The sequence below is a fragment of the Rhamphochromis sp. 'chilingali' genome, assembly GCF_963969265.1.
Source record: "Rhamphochromis sp. 'chilingali' genome assembly, chromosome: 12".
Taxonomy (NCBI): domain Eukaryota; kingdom Metazoa; phylum Chordata; class Actinopteri; order Cichliformes; family Cichlidae; genus Rhamphochromis; species Rhamphochromis sp. 'chilingali'.
In genome coordinates, this window is record NC_137939.1 from 6,248,170 (window position 1) to 6,271,841 (window position 23,672).

Sequence of the window (23,672 nt, forward strand, 5' to 3'; positions counted from 1 at the left end):
ATGAGATTTTCCACTTAAAAGCAGTGACACACTCATGATGGATACCTTTTGGCCACGACGGATCATTGCATAGGTTTAAATCTCGCTAATTCTGTGACACAGAAACTCTGCGGCTGGTGCACAGAAAGAGAGAGACGCAGAGGCTGGGGTGTTAGCACGAACGTATGGTAACGTAGGATATACCGAAGAGAAAGCTGAATCATGGTTAACCTCATTTCCCATACAGTAAGAATGAGTTAGCCTTCTCTAACAGTAAGCATAAGCTGAATAGCTGAATGTACGTAACATTTACCTATTTCTTTTTCTAACCTTAAAAAAACTACTTTATAGTTTTGCTAACCCTACGAAACATTACAAAAAGCATTGGCAATGACCCTAATGAGGTAACCAGATAAATTAAGCTTCCTGTATGTATAAAATGAGCAAAACATCTTAAAAATAGGAAATTCCCCAGTGCTTATGCTTAGCTCATTATGAACTTTTTTAAGATACAACAGTGGAAATGCAAGCACGAGGTACTGTAAGCTTCTATTTGACACAGCACGGTTATCTTATGTTTGGTTTTGCCTTGTGTACCTGCATTTGGAACAAAAAAAAAAAGATCTTATCTGACTTTTGAAAACAGAAAACAGGAAAAAAAGAAGCAAAACATAAAATTTCATTATATTCTCAAAATCTGTCAACCTGATATTTCCATTAGAAGGTGTGAACTACATTATCATCGCCGTTGAGATTTTTATCGTGCCGTAAACTCACCAAGTCACAGTGAACCCAAGTTCAGGGTGGAAACAAAGCCTTATTTAGCATCAACCGACCTGTCTCCCCACCCACCTCCACCCCCACCCTACCCCACCCTCCCCACTCCCCCCACACCCCTTCCTCCCCGCGCAGTCTCAATCTCCCTTCCCACCTCTCACCACCTTTGCTGCTAACTGTTATTTCTGTTTTGTGGTTGCTCCAGTACAACTGCAGAGTAGATGAATGGGAGCTTTGTGTGTGTCTGTGTGTGCGTGTGTGTGTGTGTGTTTGTACGTGTGTGAGTGTTTAAGTTGCTTCTGGTGGGAAGGGTTCATTGTGTTTCACTAGCACGTGTTGTTTGACTAGTTATGAGTTGATGGATTGCTTAATCAGTAACAATAAAGCCAAATATTTCTTAAACGGCAGCCGTGGGAGAGGTAAGCAAACATGTCTTGTGATGCTTCTGAAACTCTCCTTTGAGGAATGCAACACTAGAACAATTCGTGCGCTCCAGTCCTGTAAACAAATACTATGTAAGATGGCACCAAGCCAGATATAACTCCCAAAAAAATTCCATCAAAATCAGCTGAGATATACAAGAAGCTGCTCCGTGTGTTGTGTCAATATCTGACCATGCTCTGTGTGCTCCACTGACCAGAGCACAGTGTGTTCAGATAAACATAGCCTGAGCTTTGCATATGAAAATGAACCATGCAGGTGATAAATGTGAGGGTACATAAGATGCGCGGCGTTGTGGATGTGACCCTAGTGGTGCTGCAGCTCACTCTGCACATGCACGTGTGGGTGTAGTGTGTTTAGTGTGTGTGTCTGTGTGCGCAGGATCAAACTCTCACACCCAGGAAGAGGCCCTGTTTCCCTTATCTAACGACAACAGAGCATGTGTCGCCATGGCCACAGGCTGTGCTTTTTATGGGCTTTGTGTGTCTTTGTGTGTATGTGTGTGTGTGTGTGCCATGTTCATTGTTTGCCTATGTTCATTGTTTGCTTGGGGCGTGGCGCAACACCAGAATTGTTACTATAGTGTCTTTTCTCTTCGCTGTTTCTCTCTCCTCCTCCTATGTAACTCTGAAAATCTACAGCACTTTCTTTCTTTCTTTCTTTCTTTCTTTCTTTCTTTCTTTCTTTCTTTCTTTCTTTCTTTCTTTCTTTCTTTCTTTCTTTCTTTCTTTCTTTCTTTCTTTCTGTCTTTCCTCTGCATCTGTTTCCCTCTACTTTTTTAGTCTTTCTGTCTGTCATCCTTTGTGGCTTTGAACCAGCACTGACAAGTCGGGCAACATCAAATCCAGAGCCACATTGTCTCAGGTTCAGGTTCCTACGGCTTAATTGAACAGAGGACTGGTGAGAGAGAGGGAGAGAGAGAGAGAGAGAGGAAGAGAGAGAGAGGGGGAGAGGGATGTAAAAAAGAAATAAAGAGAAGAGGGGGAAGATGAGGAAGAAGGGTGCTCAAACAGGCATACATATTGCATGAGCCCTCACCACCACCACCACCACACCCCTTTCTTCACAGAATAGCTGTGTACTGTTCTGGGCTTATTAATTCCACTCGGTGAGAGAATTATTTTTAGAGACTTGGTGTACTGGCAAAGGCTTTTAAAGTCACAAATATTACATATTCTGCTTATAGATTCTCTTTTATTAACTGAAAAAGTAAAAAAAAAAAAAGTTGTTTCGGGTTGTTCTTTAACATGATAATGTATGGGGGGGGGGGGGGGGGGTTTCTATACAGTTTTTCCTTTCTGAATGCTTTTACATACATTACAAAGGTCTGTAGGGTGTTGATTGCATAAACGTGCAAAGTTGCCGCCGATATCTGATTGTATCTGCGGCCACTGGCGTTGTGCTGTGATATTTAATAAGGTGGTAAACCCCAGTGGGCGTAATGTTCTATGATAATGCAGTTCTCCTGTCATAATGAAAGAAATAATAGGGAAATCTCTCATGTTTGTCTATACTGTATAATTGGTTTGTTGTTATCTATACTTATACATATTTTAACAACATTAAAACTTTACAGCTGACATAGATCGTTCTAATGTTGTAAATCTATAAGTTTATTAAGTTTTGAGCAGTTTATTCTGTACCCATGGTTAGTAATGTATAATTTGATATAATGCATTGCATATGAAAGCTTAGTATGTCAGCTGAATGAGACATTTTCCCTTTAAAGTGTAGCTGGAAAAAGAGACAAGTAGCATAAAATTCCTCAAACTAATTATATCCCAGTATTTATTTATTTATTTATTTATATTCTTGTGACTGACCGGTGACACATGACCTATATATGTTGCTCATTTCTACTATGTGGGCTAAATGTTTAGTACTAAATAAAAGTTACATGCCATATGTGACGGGGGTTTCCTACTCTTTTTGACAAATGTACTGCCTCACACCATTTTCTGGAAGTGTCATTAACTTTCACTGGGAAGCCAGTTCAGATAATGCCATATGCTATTTAGCATATCCATGACATCACTGCACCGTATTTGCATTCTAGCTAGTTCAGCCAGCTGTTTGCGTCTCTCCTACTCTCTGTGCTGACATATACTGTATTTTCATACAGGCAAATTTCCAATAAAGCTCTTCTCATTTACATATTTCTGCTTATGAGACAATGGAACAAGTGTGAAATAATGACAGGAAGGTGACCAATTAAGACTCCCTCGTTAACAGGCAGCCGATTCCAAGATGCACTTCTGCACTGCTGAAATCCTGAGTTTTATAACCTTGACATCCTCTGACAAAAATTACCATACACTTATGTTACAGATAATGCCAATTTGGATATATTTACATGCAAAGTGATCACTTGAAAGGAAGTAAAATGGCTCAGCTGCGGTGCGGACGGTTGAATGTGCTACTGCCACTCAGCGAGCGCAAAGAGTTGTGCCTGCGGCAGAAAAGCAAGAGCTCGTGCTCATGGGGCAGCCCTGCAGCCCAGTAGTAACATAAATGTACTTATGTACTTTTCACAATTCCTGCAGCCCATAGAGACAGGCTTGTAATAAAATGCTTAATGAACCGAACTTGAAATAAACGCAGCCGCTAATATTAGCAAGCATGTGATTGTGTATTTGACATAATTACGTCCAGTTGTGTAAATTCAGCCAAATTGTTGTGATGCTTTGTAGCTTTTGACATTTTTCATTACTACAAGGTGATTTGTCTCTCTAATCACTGAGCAGTTTGGGCGTTACACAGACACCCAGAGCAGTTGAACTCCACCCCACCCTCTTCACAAACAGTCTCGTGTTGTCCGTCAATCAAACGCGATCCTCGGCGGACTCTGTAATTCTGCCTCCAATTCCGTCATCAGCTGTCTCAAAAATATAAGATAAAAGATCCCAGCATTGTATTGCCCCATTACCACTGTGTAAATATTACATGTTTTCCCTGGATATGCTAGTTAGCATTACTTCCACCTTGTGGCTTCATTATTTTTGAAACGCTCGATGATTGCACGGCATGACCTAGTTCTGGGACTCTGTCTCTCCGTCTCTCTCTGTCACTGTCTTTACTTTCTCACTTCTCTACCTAATTTACTCATTCTGTGTGTCTCTCTTTTTTTATGCCCTCTCTACAGCTCCACCTCATTTTCTTTTCACACTGAACCTGTCTACCTCCTTTTTTTGTCATTTATTCATTGTCTTTCTCCATTTACTGCCTCAGCATTGCCTTCATCCTTTCAGGCTGCCTCTGTTCTGCCTCTGTGTTACTCATCCTCCTTCTCTCCCATGTATGCATTCTTTATTTCTCAATTTGTCTCTCTTCCACAGCCTATTATTATTTTTCTCTGTTCTCACCCCCTCTCCTTCCCCCCTCTCTCGCTCTCTCTACCCCTCCCTTCTTCTCCATGTTTTTATTCCTCTCTACCAGCACCACGTGTGCCACGGAGGGAAACATCGCGAGCAGTGGTCCCTGCTGAACAATTACCATGCAAAGCAATCCAAATAGAGATGTTTGCCGAAAACAACATGTGTGTAATTACTGCTTAATGAGGCCCTTGTCTCAGGCAGAATGCCCAATTAGACTGCCGATGAGAAAGTGATGCCAAGGCCCGGTGAAGAAAGAGAGAAAAGATGGGGCAAAGAGGAGTAGGCAGGGAGACAGAGAAGTGGAAGTAAGGAGGTTGCAACATGGAGAAAAGGGTGTCGAGGATGAGAAACACGGGGGGAAAATGGAGCAAGGGGAACATGAGAAACTGTGAAAAAAGGAAGGATGTGGAAAGAAAGATGGAGAGACTGAGGGGAAAGGGGAAAGATGAAGAGAAAGGGGAATGAGAGAATTTCTGCGGTGTATATGTGGAGTAATGGCAGAGTTGATAGCATTGAGCCGAGGATAAATTGGCATATTAAGTGGGAGAGTGAGGAACTGCTAAGGAGAGCTATCAAAAGGAGCAAGAGGAAAGAGCTTTACATTGCAGTCTGTGGGCAGCCATGTTGAAGCACAAAATGGTTGACCTTTCTGGGCAGTTTGAGCCTTTTTTTGGTGAATATTGCATTATAGATGTAATTGGTGGAAATAAACATTATCTCACTTCATTTGTTCCTTCAGAGCAGGGCAGAAACAAACGCCGTCGAGGATTCGCTCTCGAAGAATTCACGTGGCAGAGTTAGCTGTAATGAGAGCCGTGGCGGCGTTCGCGGGGTTGAAAATGCCATTGTTCGCAGTCGCTTTTTATCCGAGAGAATCTTATTCTGAAGAAGCTCTCGGAATGGCTTTATGTCACCAGTGATATCAAAGTGGATTTCAATGGAATGAAATTGCTCAGTTAGGCGATGACAAGAGGCTTTCATGTGCGGAGTGAAGAGTTTATTGCAGCTATGTCACCAAGGTCAACATTAGTTTGGCCCTCTCAGCGAGCGGCAGTCACTTCCCGCCGCAGTTCGGTCAGATGATAGACATGGGCTTGATTAAGCAAATTAGCAGCTTTAGCATGTGGCATTGAACAATTATCAGTTTAATGTGAAGATGAGATGTCAGGGTTTTTATTTTCCAGCTGCTGGTGCAGTGATGTTGGATTAATCATGTCAGGTGTGAACGAGGCTTAAATGCACCTCTTGTGTCAGTTTCATGTTTTCGTATGAATTTAATCATTAGAATAACCAAGTGAATCCTCGCCTGGGTTTCCACAGTATGCATCGTTAGCCAAGCATTGCCCCGAGGCAGGAACTCATTCCCCCGTCCTTTCTCCTACAATAATGTACAGTAATTTCTCTTTCTCACCACTCACACGCTCATTTGCTTCGACTTTTTCCTGTCTACAAGCGCAGATATTAGATTTCCCCCTCAGGAATTCTGCCCATTTCCGTCCATTAGTCTACTTATTTGGTCACTGTTTTTGAGCAGGTATATGTTATGATCCATTTGCGTCCACTCATATCCAGTGCGTGTCTATTTTTCAAGGCTTTGGCCGCTTTCGTTGCCGACACAAAGCAGACCACCCGAAATGAAAAGGGCCTCCCATATCTTCACATCTGAGGAATTTGACATGGAGCGCTGTGTAGTTTGATCGTGTTTTTTCTCCTGTCTGTTCCCGAGTCAACTGCGCAGTCATATTGCAAAGAACGGCCTCCATCAACAAACAAAAAAAGGGAGCTTTATTTGGCACATTGAGTTTCTACGTGTACGTGTGTTCACGTGCAACACTACCCGCTCCAGTCAAGGTTTTTTCTATTTGCCGCAAGTGCGCGGTGACAAACCTTGATGCCTTTGGAAGCCAAGAGCATTTCACAACGATGCTCTCCTTAACGTGGTCACAGCTTTTCAGTCACCTTGGCAGCACACAGGTTCCGTTACCGAGCCGTTTGTGGCGGCTGAATCTTATTTCCGCTTGAGCTAAAAACAGAATCCGTCTGTGGTTTTTTTCTTTATTCGTAGCGCACTCATAGTTGATCTCGATGGGGAATTTAGCTCAGTAACATGCTAGACATGAAGGCTAGCATGTTGCATGAAACTCTGAAATGGTGACCCAGTGTTGCTTCCCAGCATCCCCGTGGGTCAAAAGTAATTTGTTGTTATGTGAGTCCTAACCCCATGACAAGCAATGTTTTGGCACCTGCAGCAAGCGATCCTTCATTGCCTGATTAGCTCAAATCTAAAGACGCAGCATGCCCTCATTGTGCTACACACACACACCAACACACATGTGCAAGCCTCTAAGCCACGCACACTTTACTACAGTAAGCACTCACAGATTCACCCGCACTCATTCTCTTTCTCGCACACACACAGCACAGCCCAGAGGGAAAAGCCCATCTCTCATCACTTTGCTCATGTAGCCTAATTACCGGCCCGCTGACGAAACAGTAATTACCCATGCTGCCATGCCACCACGAGGTTTAACCAAAGTGACAAAGTCATTAGTCTCACACTTCAGGCCACCCATAAAGAGCTTTTCCTCTTTAGTACCTCTTTCACAGACCCACCACCCTTTTTTTAAAAAAAAAAACAACCTCTTCTTGCATACAATGTTTATTTCTTTTTTTCTTTTTTCTGTTCACAGTTTGATGGTGACAACATGTACATGAATGACAATAACCAAGAGTTTCGGTCACCAAACCAGGTAAGATCGCCCACGTCTTTTCCTGTAAGCCCTGCAGACTTAAATAAATAAATGTCTGAGTAAGCTGATGTCACCCTTTAACAAGAAGAGTTTATGGATTGTTATGTTTGGGTGTAGACTGGAAAATGTGAAATGTACACATTTCTCAGTGAAGAAAAGTGGAAAATGGACAAACAAACCATGTGGTTAGCATGAGAGGAAAACACAAGTCAAAAGTGATGTGTCGCCTTTTTACCGCCACTGTTGTGGGCACATTTCCAAGTTATGCTCTTGTCTCTGTGGAAATTCTGAACATTAATAAAAAATGACTATGTCCACCAGTTTCTTTCTCATAGGCCTGCATCAGAAATGTTTCCATCATTTGATGTGACAGTCAGTGTGTTTCACAAGGTTTCAGATCAGATTTAAATATTAAATATATGATTGGAAGGTTTGATTCTTAATAACTTAAAAGTTAAATTTTTTTATATCTATTTAACGTCTGATGGATTAATCCATAAGCCCTCACAGTTTTGGCAACATGTCAGCCCACTGAACCAGACAAAGCAGCAGTAATAGTTTACAATAACAAGCTAGTTGGATCTCTGGTCCCACTCTGGAGCATCATGGTCCCAGTCGCACATAGACTCAGTGAATAAGACAGGATCGGTGCTGAGTGCTCCCAGCTGGTAGATGGGAACACATGGCTGGACATATGGCAGAATTCAGAGCTCCAGGATTTGTTGATCCAGCAGCAAGGTCTTCATGTCCTGACAAAACACGATGAGGTGGAAGCTCCACATCAATTAGCGCTTTTCCAAATAAGTCAGGCCAAGGACAGCAGGATCCATACACACCTTCAATCACACACAGACATAGACACGCACACACTGTTTCATATAAACATACTCGTTTACTGTAAAAGGAAGTGACACGTTTTCTGACACAAAGTAATTCACAAGTTATAAGCTCACGTGCTTTCAGTCGTGTGAAAATCGTGCACTTTCTAATATGGGCAAAGCGCCGGTAACTGTGAAAGCACACTGAAATAATGCATTGCCCCCATAAGGATCAGCATAACCATCATGACTATTAAACCACTATCCCAAGATTAAGGGTCAGTTCACCCACTTTGCAAAACATATCTTTTTGCCTATTCCTTTATGATGCAGAGAGGCATTTTCCCGGATTTTTAAAAAGAGGAAGGCGCAATGAGGTCTAACAATTCGGACAGGATCCCACCACAATCTAGCTGCTGCTGGTAAAGATACACATGATACACTGATTGGCTTGCTTGAGGTGGAGGACTAGGTGCACAAAAGAGTCCACATGGGATAATAAAAGATGAGCAGTGAGATTTATAGTACACAGAGTGGAGACAGATTGATTTGAAGTAGACGGGCGAAAAGATGATTGGACTAGAGCAGTGATGTCAGCATTGAGTTTTACAACACGGGAAAGGGGAAGCGATGTGAAGAATAGACTAGCAGCCAAACACCTGGGAAATGGATAGATGTTCAAGATACATCTAAAACTTTTTCCTGGGTATTCCAGATAATCTAAGATTGATGCTTTAATCTGTTTTTCAAAGTTTGCTTTAAATTTTTTTTTAATCTTGTTTTGTAAATTGTGTAACTGACCCTTTAAAAGTTAATGTATTTATAACACCAACCCCTCCCAAAACATGCCTCTACTCTGACAGCCCTTTGAAGAAGTAAAGATCCGGCAAAATGCCCTCACTTTCTAAAAATGTGCTTAGTCTCACGATGTAACATTTAAATTGGGCCTTTTGATGAACAAGAACATATGTACGTGCTCTTAAACACACCCACATATATACCCATAAACCCGTACACACATGTTCTCATAAAAAACCCTCACACATGCATTCACACGCCATCATCCTATAGCCGTAAGATTGCCTTTCCTTTGATGTTGGGATTGAGTAACTATAGTGAGAGGTCGAGCAGGAGCTTTAGCAGCTTATTGTCTACTTACGGCGCACATCGGAGACCTCGACGTCCATCGTTGTTAGCTACATTTCCAAATCTGCCCTAATTATGTCACTTATATGCATTTGCTTGTGCTAATTGGGATAAATGTCCAGCTTTGTAGTTTCCCAGCTGCAGCGGTCATATGTCAATCACCAACACCCACTCCAGGTTTGCAGTGTTGTGTCAACAAATACCTTCTTAGTGGATAAGGCAATTTGGGCTTTTCAAAACATGTCAGTTGCAGCTCTGTCGGTGCTGTCAAATAGACTCTTACACACCAGTTCTGAATAGCACTCTGAACACAGAGTTCGCTGTTTGGTGCCTGATCCTTTAATAGAGAACATTAAACGTGAGATTTCAAAGAGGATGTGCACCTTTTGCTCAGGAGCTAATGGTTGCAAAGGGTTTTTAGCACATTTAATAAACTATATTATGCTAAAAAAAAAACCAATAAAGGTGTGACCATTGTGTGAATTTTCTCTTTCCCTTGCACTCTCTCTTTTTTTTAAACAACCATCCACTACTATTTGCTGCTTTTGTCACCTAATAGATAATATCTTTAGGTCTTGGATTGATGATCAAGTAATACAAGCACAAAAAACATGATACATTGAGCTTTTTTGGGCTATTTTCTTACTAATAACAAAAATAATCATAAAAATGAACCCCTGCTGAGAACTACCTGACTGGCATTTTTCAATAGGGAAGTTTTCTTTAGTCTAACTACATAAAAGCTTCCCTTAACAATTTTGCGAGGGCTGTCCAAATCATTATATTTTAGCTGAGTTGTGTAGTATTTTATTCGTATACTGAGATTTCAGAAGAGGTTAACCCATGTATTTCTTCAAAGCCATAACATTCAGGGAATGTGTCTGCATTTTCTTTTTGCAAAATTCGTTCTGACCGCTCGCTGTGTATACAAGTCAATCATTTCCCAATTGACGCTTATGCATTAGCTGTGCGGCGGTTTGTTACATGTGGTTTTCTTTTGAAGTGAAATCAGGCAAATTAGAGGTTCAAGTATATGATACCGTATTTCCCGGACTACAAAGCGCACCTAAATATTAGCCGCACAAGCTAAAATCAGGGGAAAATCCTGTTTTGTACATACATTAGCCGCACCTGACCAAAAGCCGCAGGTGTTTCAATGTTGACTTATCATATGTAAGAGAATATGCACAAAGGGAATTGTCAGGAAAGAGATGGCTGTTTGGAGACATCACTTTTATTAATATTTTGAAAAACAAGTTATGGGTACATATTTGCACATGTAGTACATAACAATAACCTACAGCACACCAGAACAATAGATTCGGACTACCTTTTAGGCTCAGGTGCAGTGACACAGCTTTAACAAGAAGAAAAGTCAGTCATTCACCACCATCTTTCTCTTCTTCCTACGCACTAAAACCACCAAAGTCCTCTTCTCCAGTGTCGGATACAAACAGGCTCATGATGGCTTCGTCATCCACTCTTCTTCTCTCCTTCGTTGTCACTTTCAAAACCAAAGAAATCCTCATTGTCAGTGTCAGAGTCGAACACCCTCAGAAGGGCCGTGGCGGTGTCCTCCTCTCCATCATGCAGCAGTCCAGCCCTTCAAAATCCGTTGGTGATCGTGGATGTTTTCACACTTTTCCACGCTGTCAGAATCCACCGGTGGAGTTGGGCATAACTTGCTTTTTGGGCATAACTTGCAAGTTTATAGCCGCTCATCATCCACGACTCCCGCTGAACGCGTAGCGCTACTTTGAAGTTTGTTTTTCGCGCTACTTCGTACGGCACTACGTTGCCTGGCGGACGGACATGTGACTAACATACCACTCTTGAACCCCGATCCTTCCGCCAGGCAACGTAGTGCCGTACAACAGCGGAACACACAAAACAAATCGTCTTACGATATGACAAAAATCACGGACAATCCATAGAAAAGCCGCACCTGACTAAAAGCCGCAGGGTTCAAAGCTTGTGCAAAAAGTAGCGGCTTATAGCCCGACATTTACGGTAAATTTATATGATTTTCTGCGTCGGGTTGTAGCGGTGATTACTGTGTAATAAAGAAACCCAGATTAAATATATTCAGTATATTCGTAAACAATAATCACCAATCATAAGGAGTATATAACTTTTTAAAATGCTTTCCCTACTTTCTAAGATTAAACCAATCCCCAGCTGTGTGTGTAAAAAAAATATGGGCTTCCTGTTACTTCTTTTCTATTTATTCTGTGTGAATAGCACAGTAGAGACTGATATTCTTTGGTCTTGTCGACAATGCTCAGAAATACTCGACCCTCACAATTGGTAAAGCTTTTTGTGAAAGAAGCCCATAAGCTTTAATGCAGGTTTTAACACTGCAGTAAGATACCCAGCCAAGCCTTTACATGATGTGCGCCTGTGAAAAAGGTGCATGTAGCCAGAACAGAGACTCCTTTGTTTGCATGTCTGGGGTCTTCCACGGCGTACACACTGAGGTAACAGTCCAACACAGCCAGAAGATTGCATTACACATAACATCTCTGTGCTTTTTAAAAGTGAAAACCACAAATCAGAAACAGTTTTGATGGGGCAGCTCAATGTACACCTGGACACAGTCCACTCAAGCAAGATGTTTTCAAGGCTTTAAATACTGTATGGTCTCTGTACAAAATATGCATGCATACTGCACACATGGGCAGTTTGATGGAATTAATATTTTCCATGTGGTTTTTCCTGTTGCGATTTCAGCTTATAAGCAAAAGTGTGGGTGGGTTATTATGTTTACTGGCTTTGCTTGTATCTGCCCACACACACAAAGCTAAGTCGATAGTTTGTAGAAATAAAGATTATGAAATATCTCAATTATCCCAATTAACTAAAACATGTTTGTGTAAGCAATAAAGAGTTTTAAATCACTTTCCTGACTCCAGACCTCCAGCGTGCCATATGTCACATTTCTTCTTTTTTTTTCTTTCAGTTAAACACACGGACGTCTAGTGTGCGCTTATTGACTGCTAACTCCCCAGCTATAAAAACAATGAGCCAATCAGCCAATTTTCTGACTGGGGTAAAAAAAGTGAATATTGTTTACAGAAATTCCTAAATCAGCACTTTTTTTTTCCTTCCCAGAAATGTGAAAGTGTTGTTTTGAACAATAATTACTGCAACTTCTGTGTTAACTGAAAGTGACAAAAATATGACAATCTCTGCTGGAGGCAAAATAAACCCCAACTCAGAAAGAAAAACTGTTGAATTTCAGTCTTAATGATATAATGAAAATGGCAGCGTGCTAATATCAGCCTTGTATATGTAAAATAATGCTGGTTGCACTGTATATTTTTGCAGCACTGTAACAGCGGCATGGGAACGATCACAGCCAAACCAAAATGGCTTCCTTCACCCACGCCAACACAAATTCTAATTTTGTATAAAGAGAAGTGCTCGTGATTTGGATTCATATCAGCCCGATCAGTCTGCAGGATTTCACTGACTTTTACGTTCGTATATATTTCTCTAGATTTTTTGCACACCTCCCCTCGCCCTAAAGTGTAATAAGAGTCTGTGTGAAGAAGTCCATGTGTGTATATGTGCGTGCTGAGGATGAAGCCAAAAAACTGAAGATAGGAAGGAAAATTTATTTAGACAAATATTAGAGAAGGAAAAAATGAGCCAGTGGCATGGGGTCGAGGGGGGCATACTTGTTGCATTGTATCCCATTGCAGAAGACAAAGCAGCAAGTTTCAGCCTGTTTATGCCATTGCATTTTTGGCTTCAAGGTGTCTCGCTGAGCTGCGCGTCTCTATTGATTTGGCTGACTTTAGGAGAACAGTGGCTGATGGTCGAGATCAGAATAGAAATCTAACTTGTTGGATGCAGACTTGATCTTTTTTCTCTTCATTCTTCTTTTTCAGGCTATAGTTCAGTCTGTTTATTTTTGTATATTTCTTAAGTCTGCCACTCCACCCAGCGCCTTTGTCCCGAAACTGTATTGCTTTCACACATGTGGATTTGACTAAGCTTCATATGCACAAACTAGTACGTCGGCAGTCGCTTTGGATGCACTTCAGTTCAGCTGAGTGAAAATTTGTTGGCTTTATGGTTTGGTCAATAAGGAATTTGTTAAAGAGTTATTATACATCGCATTTCAAACCACTTTTCTTTTGTATAGAAAATTTATTTTCCTTAAAAAATAAAAGTGCTTTGTCTACCTTAAAACTGAAGTTAAATGCTACATTTGTTTATTACTTGTAATGCAAAAGTCAATCAAATGAGTAAATTTACCTTAGCACAGAACGTAAGTTTAGTACATGAATAACTTTTTTTTTTAAAGAAGAACCTTTTCACAGGACTCTATGCAATCCTATTGACGACTAAGTACACCCTTACTGCGTTCATCTAAAGTGAGAAGGTAAGTAGCAGCCAGATGTTGAAATCAACTGCACTTGATTAACTGATAATCAGCAAGCAATGCTGCAGTTATCATGTTAAACGCTAAAATTCAATACATTTGGAAAAAAACAGAACAAGTATGGCTTGTTTGGAAGGTTTGCCAGGAGAAAGTGTTTTGTCTGTAAAAAATGAAAAAGAAACCAACAGAAAAACATGACAGCATGGCTTAGATTTGCATCCGAACAAATTACGAGACTTATGGAACAACGCCCTTTTGGCAGAAGAGACCAAAGTGAAGGTGTTTGACCAGAGTTCACAGCTCCCCATTTGGGCAAAAACCAAAGACACCATATTAGCACAAACACCTCACGCAAACTGTCAAGCATGGTGGTGGAGGGGTGATGATTTGGGCATGCTTTGCAGTCATTGGACTGGGGCATTTTACAATTAATGTGTTAACCGTGAATTGCTCTGTATACTAAATTATTCTCAAGTCAAATGTGAGGCCATCTGTCTGACAGCTGAGGCTTTGCTGAAACTGGGTCATGCAATAGGACAATGATAGCAAGCACAGCAGCAATTCTGCAACAGAATGACTGAATAGAGAGAGTTGTGCATCAACTAACACCTGTAAACCTCAATAAAAACTAGGATACGGTGTAAAGAAGAGTGGGCCAAAATTCCTCCACAAAGGTGTGACTGTGATAAAGTCTTACAGAAAACAATTAGTTCAAGCTATTGCTGCTAAACGTGTTCCTACAACCCACTGAATTGTGGGGTGTACCTAGTTTTAAACAGGACTATTTATAGTCCTGTTTAAAACCTTCTCTTTCATATTAATGTATATGAGGTTTGGTGTCTGATATGTGGATTTTATTCTTGCGGATACATTTTAGCCTTACTCATAAAATGCACACTTGCACTTTTGCTGTATTGCCAGCAGCTACATTCACATCAGGATCAGTGCTGACCAATAAAAGAAGTATTTGAAGTACCGTAAAAGGACAGAGTGTGGGGAACGGTTAAAGTGGACATTTCTTCATTTTGATCAGGGAGAAGATGGAAATTCTCTGAGATAAATGTATAAAGGATGAATAGCAAAACCTCATCAAGTAGCAAAGGAAGGCTTTCTGAGTGAAATTAGTCCAAATGCATTGCTTGCTAGGAAGTATGCATATCGCTTCTCTGAGAGAGCTTAAAGGATTAACATTTTAGCAAATGTGCTCATTCACTTTCTTGGCTAGAGTCAGATGAGAAGATTGATACCGTTATAACTTCTGCTGAGTAAATGTGAAGCCAGACAGTAAGTCTAGCTTTTTCAAATGAAATCAAAAGCAGTCTGGCACATAACCCCCATAAACAACATTTTAAAAAAAATAACTTTAATTATCACGTTAAATAAATGAACTATATCTTAACAATTAGTTAATTGAGCTTTGAGTCTGAGGTGCTGCCAGGTTTTATTTCCAGTATTCTCCCAGATTAAAAAAGTGGATAGCTCTCTTAAAAACATCTAACATGATGATATTTTGTCAATCAGTCAGTCGAGCTCCAGATGTTGTTTGCTCGGTATAGATCCAGCGCTCCCTCGCTCTATTTTCTCTACCTCTATATTTCTTTCTCTCTCTCTCTCCTTCTTTCTCTCTGAGTCAGAGATACCTCAGTACACCCTGGCACCGAACACCCAATGTGGGCGATGCTGATGTGAAAAGGCACCGTTACTTAATAGTGACTCACAGTGCACCATTATACCCCCACCACCATGACTGCAAACTCTTCTCACTTCGCAACGCTCTATCTCCCCACCAAGCTTCCCCTTATACTTCAGTCTTTCTATCGTCCATCCTTGCGTTCTTCCCCAGCAAGATGAAAAACAGGGGGACATTTGAGACAAAGGATGAAAAAATAAAAATTGAGGGTCTGAAAACGCCAACACGCATCTCACTTCTTCTTTAAAAGCTGCACAGAGCCGCTGGCAAGGTCGGCAGAACGAAGTAGAGATACATATTGCGCGGCGTGTATTTAAATTTCAAGAGAGCGTACAATTCAGGCGGAAAACAGCTATGAACCAGCGCTGAGGCGTCGATATCTGAAAACAATGCTGGAGAAACATCAGAGGAACATCCTCACAACATCCACACCCATGCTAGGAGGGATTGTAAGATACAGTTGGAACCAGGAATTGTTAGTTCTTTATGTAGGTCAGTACATGTCAGCCAATAAGTCCAATTACCATTGCTCTCTGAAATAGAATGGGCAGTGACCTCTACAATGCTGTCATAGGACTGAAATGGATGGAAGGATGCCTCAATAATGGATGGAAGGATATAAATGATATATATTTTCATTCAGAATAATAATAAAAAAAGATAAACAGAGTCTAGAGTAGATGACAGGATGACAAATGGTTCGAGAAAAGGAGTCCAAAGTGATGTGAGAAAGTCAACATTTTCATTGTTGGAATATGAAGAGTTTAATCTATCATCTTTTGATATCGGAGGCTTTAAAGCACGTCTAAACGATCCACTGTCACACTCTTTTTAGTGTACTCCCTCAAATAGTACAGTACATACCCCGCAGAAAGGCAGCACTCCCCGAAAACAGCAACTTATCAGCAGCAAGAGTGCACTCAATGATTCATACACTCTTTTAAGAGAACTTGAAACCTTGGCTCTATTTTGGTCCCGGCCTCTCTCCTCCTCTCTCTCAGTATATGCAGCACAACGGAGCACAGGGATTTAGTGGGACTAAGTAGTTTGATATTTCTATTGGTTTTCTGCATGTATTTCCACTCTCTCTTCCCTTTTCTCCTAGTGATCTTTCTCATCATATGGAGACCAAGGTCATGGCTGATTGAAATATAATAGAAGTGTAGACATCTGGCCTAATACTGTGGGAAGTTAAATCTATTTTAATGGCCCCTGCCGCAGTGGATTCTCTCTGATGCACTCTTGCGCTTCACTGACAGTAAATCACAATGTTCTCTTATTGCCCTGACTGGAATGAGGGCATAAAGAAAGAACAATGAGGGATCCACATCATTTGTTTTCACCCCTCCCTTGCTTTTTCCTCTCCTCTGTGCTCCTCCTCTTCTCCCCTCTCCACTCCGTTTGCGACTCATAAAGCAAGGGGCTTAAAGAGAGTGACATCATGAAAATAAAAATAAAGGGGATTATGGGCAAGCTATTGTGCCATATGTGATTACTGGGGCTTCCATGTTCCCTAGGGGAAGATGAGTGACTACGAGACAACATATTTTATTTATTTATACAATTCGCTCTAATGAATAAGAATAGGAAATGTGGCTGAGCCCACTGTATTGTGCCCTTTGTCAGGAAAAAAAAATGAAGAAAAAGAACTGCAGCCCTGGTCCAAACATTAAAGAATTTTCTGCTTCTCTCTGTTGCAGTACAAAGATCACCCTTCATCTTTAACTGAGTTGTTTTTTCCCTTAAATCGAACTGACATAAATGTGCAGCGCATGGCCCTTTTTCACACCTTTTCAAAATACTTCCTTTGCGGCCGTGTTTTTAGAGTTCACGTACAATCTAGTACAGGTCCACCCACATCTGCAATGGAGAGTCAGGTCCTTTTTACCCACCTAAATGAGATCCATTTTGATGTGACATTTGAGAGAATTACCAGTGCATAGGGGAGCAGGGAGGAGGTTAGCTCACTCTTTAGCGATTGGTTGAAGCTTACCACAGCCCACCTGTCCTTTAGTGACGGACGCTACCTATGACCCTGAGCTACTATTGGATGCGGTGAAATAGCCCCCCCCCCACACACACTTCACTTATCCCAGTTCTTTCTTTCTGTCAGTCAACCTGGTGGGTCTGCTATTCCATTCTCCTTCCATTGTACTTCGCTGTCTGCTTTTCTTGATACATCACCCAAATGGAGTTCCTTGGCGTTTAAAAGCCAGGTCAGATAGCCTCTGTAGACCCCGCAGACTGCCGCTGTAATGTTCACTTGTGTGGCACGCTTTAGCTCAAACACACATTGATGATGAGTTTGATTTCTGCCCTTTCTCAGTGCTGCAAGTTTCATCTTTGAAGGTGAATTTTAAAGATTTAGCATTGCCACCCGTCTATCTCGACCACACAGGGTGGACGTGAAAGCCGTTATATATGCATGGCCAGCTGTTGTTTGTCACCAAAACCGTGCTGCTCTGTCATTTTTAACAAAGAAGCATATGGCTGAATGACTTTCCATAGGACGCTTTATACTCATTCAAAGTTATCGAGTTTTGTAATGTATGTGTGTTCTGTTAAAAATAAAAATAAGGGAACACTTGCACAATTTTAAATTTTACTTTTGGTGTAATTTTGAATCCAAGTCTCAAAGTGTTGATGATTATGGTTTCCGCCGACCATTGTCAGTTAAGATCTTAAACTTGAGTATTTCATTCATCGAGTGTTTCCTTAATTGCAGTAAGTGGATAATATCAAAAGAAAGACAGCTAAAACGCTAATAGCAAAGTCCATCCAAGACAAGCCGCTCTTGGCTTTGGACAGTTCACCTCTCTTCAGCCATGACAGGCTCTCTGCGTACTGTGCAACATTTTCATTTTCCTGTATTTGATTAACATGTTATTGTTCCCGCAAGAGCCGTCTTCCACTAAACACCTACAAATGATTCCATCGCCGAGCTAATGACTTCATCTCCTCTTCTCAGCCATTTGGGTAAAGAAAACTTTAAGTTAAGCCAACTAACACATTTATGTTTAATGATAAGTTAATTACTGAAGATTGCTTGACAAACTGGAACGGTGTTTGGCTGCGGAATTTTTAACCTGCAAGTTTACACATAAAAGTGAAATTTTCAGTGTTGAGATTGCCATGTATACTGAGAGTTTAACAGCATCTGCTGTGTGCATAAACTGAGCAAACACAAGTTTAACAGGCTTTCAGGTAAAAACATTGCATAAGGCAGTGACTATTTTGCTGAAAAAAATAATTCATTACTTGTCTGCTAACTCTAAAGGGGGAAGCGCAATATCTTGAAACAATACAAGCAAGAATCAAATAAAATTTAAAAAAATACTTTGACCTTGAGAGCTGTTGAAGGGATCGATCTGTTTGATTATAGCTTTCCACTGAACCCCTAAGCACTGTTGTTTCAGTATAAAAACTACCATTAGCTAACTAAAAGAGAAGTTAGCCGAATTCAAAGCATGAGTAGACTCACAAAAAAAACCTTTAGATGTATTCCCTTTGTACTGGTCATCTCCATCAGAACTCCATAAAAATTTGAGTTGTGCAGCTTGCAACTATGGGAAGGTGTTGTTGTCTGTGACAACTTGCAGTTATAAAGCCTATCTCTGAAGATATTACATGCATGGTTTGTTGTCTTCGCAAGTAATGGTGCAGCTCCTGAGATGAGCTAATAGAGGGTATCAGCCGCACTTTAGATAGAAAAGATTCATCTTAACCCGACCATCATTCACGGATTAGAACCCGAGGTCCAAAATGCCGTAGAGCAGGTTACAAAGACAAGCCATTTTCATATATTCATTACCTCTCCAACTTCAAAAGTCTGCTCCTGATCTCAGTAAATGTAATAAAGCACATTGTTTTCTAACGCTGATATGTATGAATCTACCATAGCGGAATACTTCTTTAATATTTGCAACTGGCAACATTTTTTGTCCTATTAAAAATAGAAATGTTTAATATTATCTTGCATTAAATATTGAATTTAAGCAGCAAGTGTCCAGAAAAAGATAAGTAGAAGACAGATTTAATACTGGCATGCTAAACTGTATTGTTATGTTTAATTGGATCCCATATGTCTAAAGAAGAAAATGTGAGACTGAGGATGCTGTGCAAATTAATTAAATTTTTTAAAAACTACATTACAACATTGTTGTAAATGCTGTGGATAAATGTTTAAGATCTGAACTCCTAATTACTTTGTTAATGTTACACTGGCAGCAATAATAAACAGTCTAACAGAATGTAGAGGACCATTCTGGTTCCTGAATTATTTTAGTAAGGGAAAAACACCCAGTTTTTTTCATAAATCACACCCTGTTTATGAGTGTGTGCTGGACGACTGCTGTATTCCTAGTGAGTTTCTGTGGGTGTACCCATAACCATAGCAAACCTTTTCGAAGTCAGACCATAAAACCTACCATCAGTTAGGCTCGATGGTCACTCCAAGTTTTTTGCATTTTGTATTCTGGATAAGTTTCCTCCCAGATGAATGTAGAGGCCAGATTTATAACTAGTCCGGTACCCCTTTACATCAACAGATAGGTTTAACCTCCAACATTAGCGGTCTGGTGGTTTGTGTGAACAGAGTGGCCACGGATAGAGTCAAATGGCTGGCTTGAATTATTGTTTCATTCTGCCTCTGTTCACTATATATATTATAAGAGTCTGGATCGACATGAATGGAAACTGCAACTCAACTGGTTGGAGAAGACATACAACCACAAGGCAGTAATTCTAGTTGTTTTCCAAAAAAAACAAGGAGTGGTTTAAGCATGATGATAGGTACTTAAGAGCCACAAGTCGCATCTGTGAACTTAGTTATAGAATGTGAAAAATAGGTGTTTTGATGTCAAGTCACAAGTGATGTACAAAAGAGATTTGGTACCATCATGTTTAACTCAAAGAATAAAGATAGATTAGAAAAAAACCAATAGAATCCAAAGTAATGTCCTTGTCTTCAAAAATGACGGATTTGCTGAAATTTCACCTCTACAGAGGAGGGTGAAGGTTAGAGAGAGAGAGATGGCTGAATCAACATTTGGTGTTTCTTTTTGACCTGTCTCTCTTTTATCCACTCCTCTCCTTGTCCTGAAAGACAGTATATTTATGAATTATTTATCCATGTTGGAAAATGTTAAACTTGTGATGTCCTTGTCCTGTGTCTTATCTCCAAGGGCATCATAAGAAGCTGTAAAGAAAAAATAAAACATTTAAAAAGCAATGGAAGGCACAGTCATAAAATAGCCTTGACAGAATTCAAATCTTGGTACAGGCGTACAGTATATATGACAACAGCAATGTTTCTTCTTACGAAGAAGAAATGTCCCAAATGCAAGATGTGTTTTTCACTGTAAAATTGTACCAATCCTGAGTTGTTTAAATCCCCTAAATCTCTGATCACAGTTCTAGAGATCGTATAGTAGCAGTATTAACTATTCAGCATCATTTTGGCTATTCAGTATCAGTGTGGTGTCTGGCACATTACTCATCCTGATATGAACAATCATACAGTGAATTTCTTTCTAAAAGTTAATTAATTGGCGATAGTTTAACCTCTATGCCTCTTATGTACCTTTTGAGGGGGGTTGAGGATGACAGCTACTCATTAATACCAAACAAGCCTCAAATTCCATCCTTACATGAAGATTGAGACTTTAATGATACATTGGCAGGGCAGGACAATATCAACAGTAAGCGCGTTAATGACACTTTGTTTGGTTTTTGCACTTTTTGCATTAGAATGTAGCTACTGGTACTTACTTTGGTGTTCATCCACCCATTTTCTTCTGCTTACCCAGCTCAGGGTTGTAGGTGGGGCTGGTGCCAGTCTCAACTCTCATACACCCTGGACAGACTGTCACAGGGTTTAGACACAAAGGTAGACGGCCATTAATACCCATATACAATTTAGAATCACTGATCAACCAAACCCATGTTTTTGGACTGTGCATGAAAACCACCTGGAGAGAATCCAAGCTTAGTGGAAACTTGCAAACTCCAAAGAGAAAGGCCTCCTGGATTTGAACCCAGGACTTTCTTTCTGTGAGACAACAACGGTAATGACCACAATACCATGCTGCTCTTTCTTAGATGTCACATCATGTCAGAACCTGTTCTCTGGTGACCTCTCCAGCCTTAGTTTTGTGCTTGGATGCTCAGACCATTACCACCATGCTGTATATGTAGCCATAAGTCACAACATTATTATCCTATAAAGGGAGTGCAGAATTATTAGGCAAGTTGTATTTTTGAGGAATAATTTTATTATTGAACAACAACCATGTTCTCAATGAACCCAAAAAACTCATTAATATCAAAGCTGAATGTTTTTGGAAGTAGTTTTTAGTTTGTTTTTAGTTTTAGCTATTTTAGGGGGATATCTGTGTGTGCAGGTGACTATTACTGTGCATAATTATTAGGCAACTTAACAAAAAACAAATATATACCCATTTCAATTATTTATTTTTACCAGTGAAACCAATATAACATCTCCACATTCACAAATATACATTTCTGACATTCAAAAACAAAACAAAAACAAATCAGTGACCAATATAGCCACCTTTCTTTGCAAGGACACTCAAAAGCCTGCCATCCATGGATTCTGTCAGTGTTTTGATCTGTTCACCATCAACATTGCGTGCAGCAGCAACCACAGCCTCCCAGACACTGTTCAGAGAGGTGTACTGTTTTACCTCCTTGTAAATTTCACATTTGATGATGGACCACAGGTTCTCAATGGGGTTCAGATCAGGTGAACAAGGTGGCCATGTCATTAGTTTTTCTTCTTTTATACCCTTTCTTGCCAGCCACGCTGTGGAGTACTTGGACGCGTGTGATGGAGCATTGTTCTGCATGAAAATCATGTTTTTCTTGAAGGATGCAGACTTCTTCCTGTACCACTGCTTGAAGAAGGTGTCTTCCAGGAACTGGCAGTAGGACTGGGAGTTGAGCTTGACTCCATCCTCAACCCGAAAAGGCCCCACAAGCTCATCTTTGATGATACCAGCCCAAACCAGTACTCCACCTCCACCTTGCTGGCGTCTGAGTTGGACTGGAGCTCTCTGCCCTTTACCAATCCAGCCACGGGCCCATCCATCTGGCCCATCAAGACTCACTCTCATTTCATCAGTCCATAAAACCTTAGAAAAACCAGTCTTGAGATATTTCTTGGCCCAGTCTTGACGTTTCAGCTTGTGTGTCTTGTTCAGTGGTGGTCGTCTTTCAGCCTTTCTTACCTTGGCCATGTCTCTGAGTATTGCACACCTTGTGCTTTTGGGCACTCCAGTGATGTTGCAGCTCTGAAATATGGCCAAACTGGTGGCAAGTGGCATCTTGGCAGCTGCACGCTTGACTTTTCTCAGTTCATGGGCAGTTATTTTGCGCCTTGGTTTTTCCACACGCTTCTTGCGACCCTGTTGACTATTTTGAATGAAACGCTTGATTGTTCGATGATCACGCTTCAGAAGCTTTGCAATTTTGAGACTGCTGCATCCCTCTGCAAGATATCTCAGTATTTTTGACTTTTCTGCGCCTGTCAAGTCCTTCTTTTGACCCATTTTGCCAAAGGAAAGGACGTTGCCTAATAATTATGCACACCTGATATAGGGTGTTGATGTCATTAGACCACACCCCTTCTCATTACAGAGATGCACATCACCTAATATGCTTAATTGGTAGTAGGCTTTCGAGCCTATACAGCTTGGAGTAAGACAACATACATGAAGAGGATGATGTGGACAAAATACTCATTTGCCTAATAATTCCGCACTCCCTGTATGGAGTACAAAATGGAGCCCAACTGATTTATTCGTGTGCTACTATTAGCTATTTTGCAGATTATTGTATTTATAACAGCTGTTAAATTAAAAATTAAACATTATAATGAAGACACAGGAGAAACACCCTTCAACCATGTTATGGTTGGACAAACCATTGCATCTTGTTAAATGTAGAGGTACTCATATAGTGTCTTTCCACTGCAAGTGTCAGTGTTCCAGTCACATATTCATCCACACAGCACTTTTATCTGTGCCTAATATCTTTCTAACATTTTCACACACTCCGATGGATACATAAGGAGTAACTTGGGATTTGGTATCTTGCTCAAGGATACTTCGGCCTGCGAACCAGAGTTGAAGAATCGATCCACCAATCTTCCAACTTGTAGACTACTGTATATACAGCTGCCCCGAGTAGAGTTGACCAGAGCATAAACAAGTAAATAAATAACTATGCGTAATAAATATTAGGGAAATCTGTTTGTGTTTCGTGTATCAGAAAGAAAAAAATATCGGC

At 40.6% G+C, this 23,672-nt stretch overlaps 1 protein-coding gene across 5 annotated transcripts in view; it reads left to right on the top strand.

Moving 5' to 3' along the window:
• LOC308408080 (TOX high mobility group box family member 2-like) overlaps positions 1-23,672 on the top strand; it is an 81,885-nt gene that overhangs the window by 31,723 nt on the left and 26,490 nt on the right. For all 5 annotated transcript variants that reach the window (XM_080900154.1, XM_080900155.1, XM_080900156.1 and 2 more), the window contains one exon: positions 7,262-7,321. In XM_080900154.1, the coding sequence (XP_080756280.1) occupies positions 7,262-7,321 (60 nt within the window). The remainder of the gene's footprint in view (positions 1-7,261; positions 7,322-23,672) is intronic.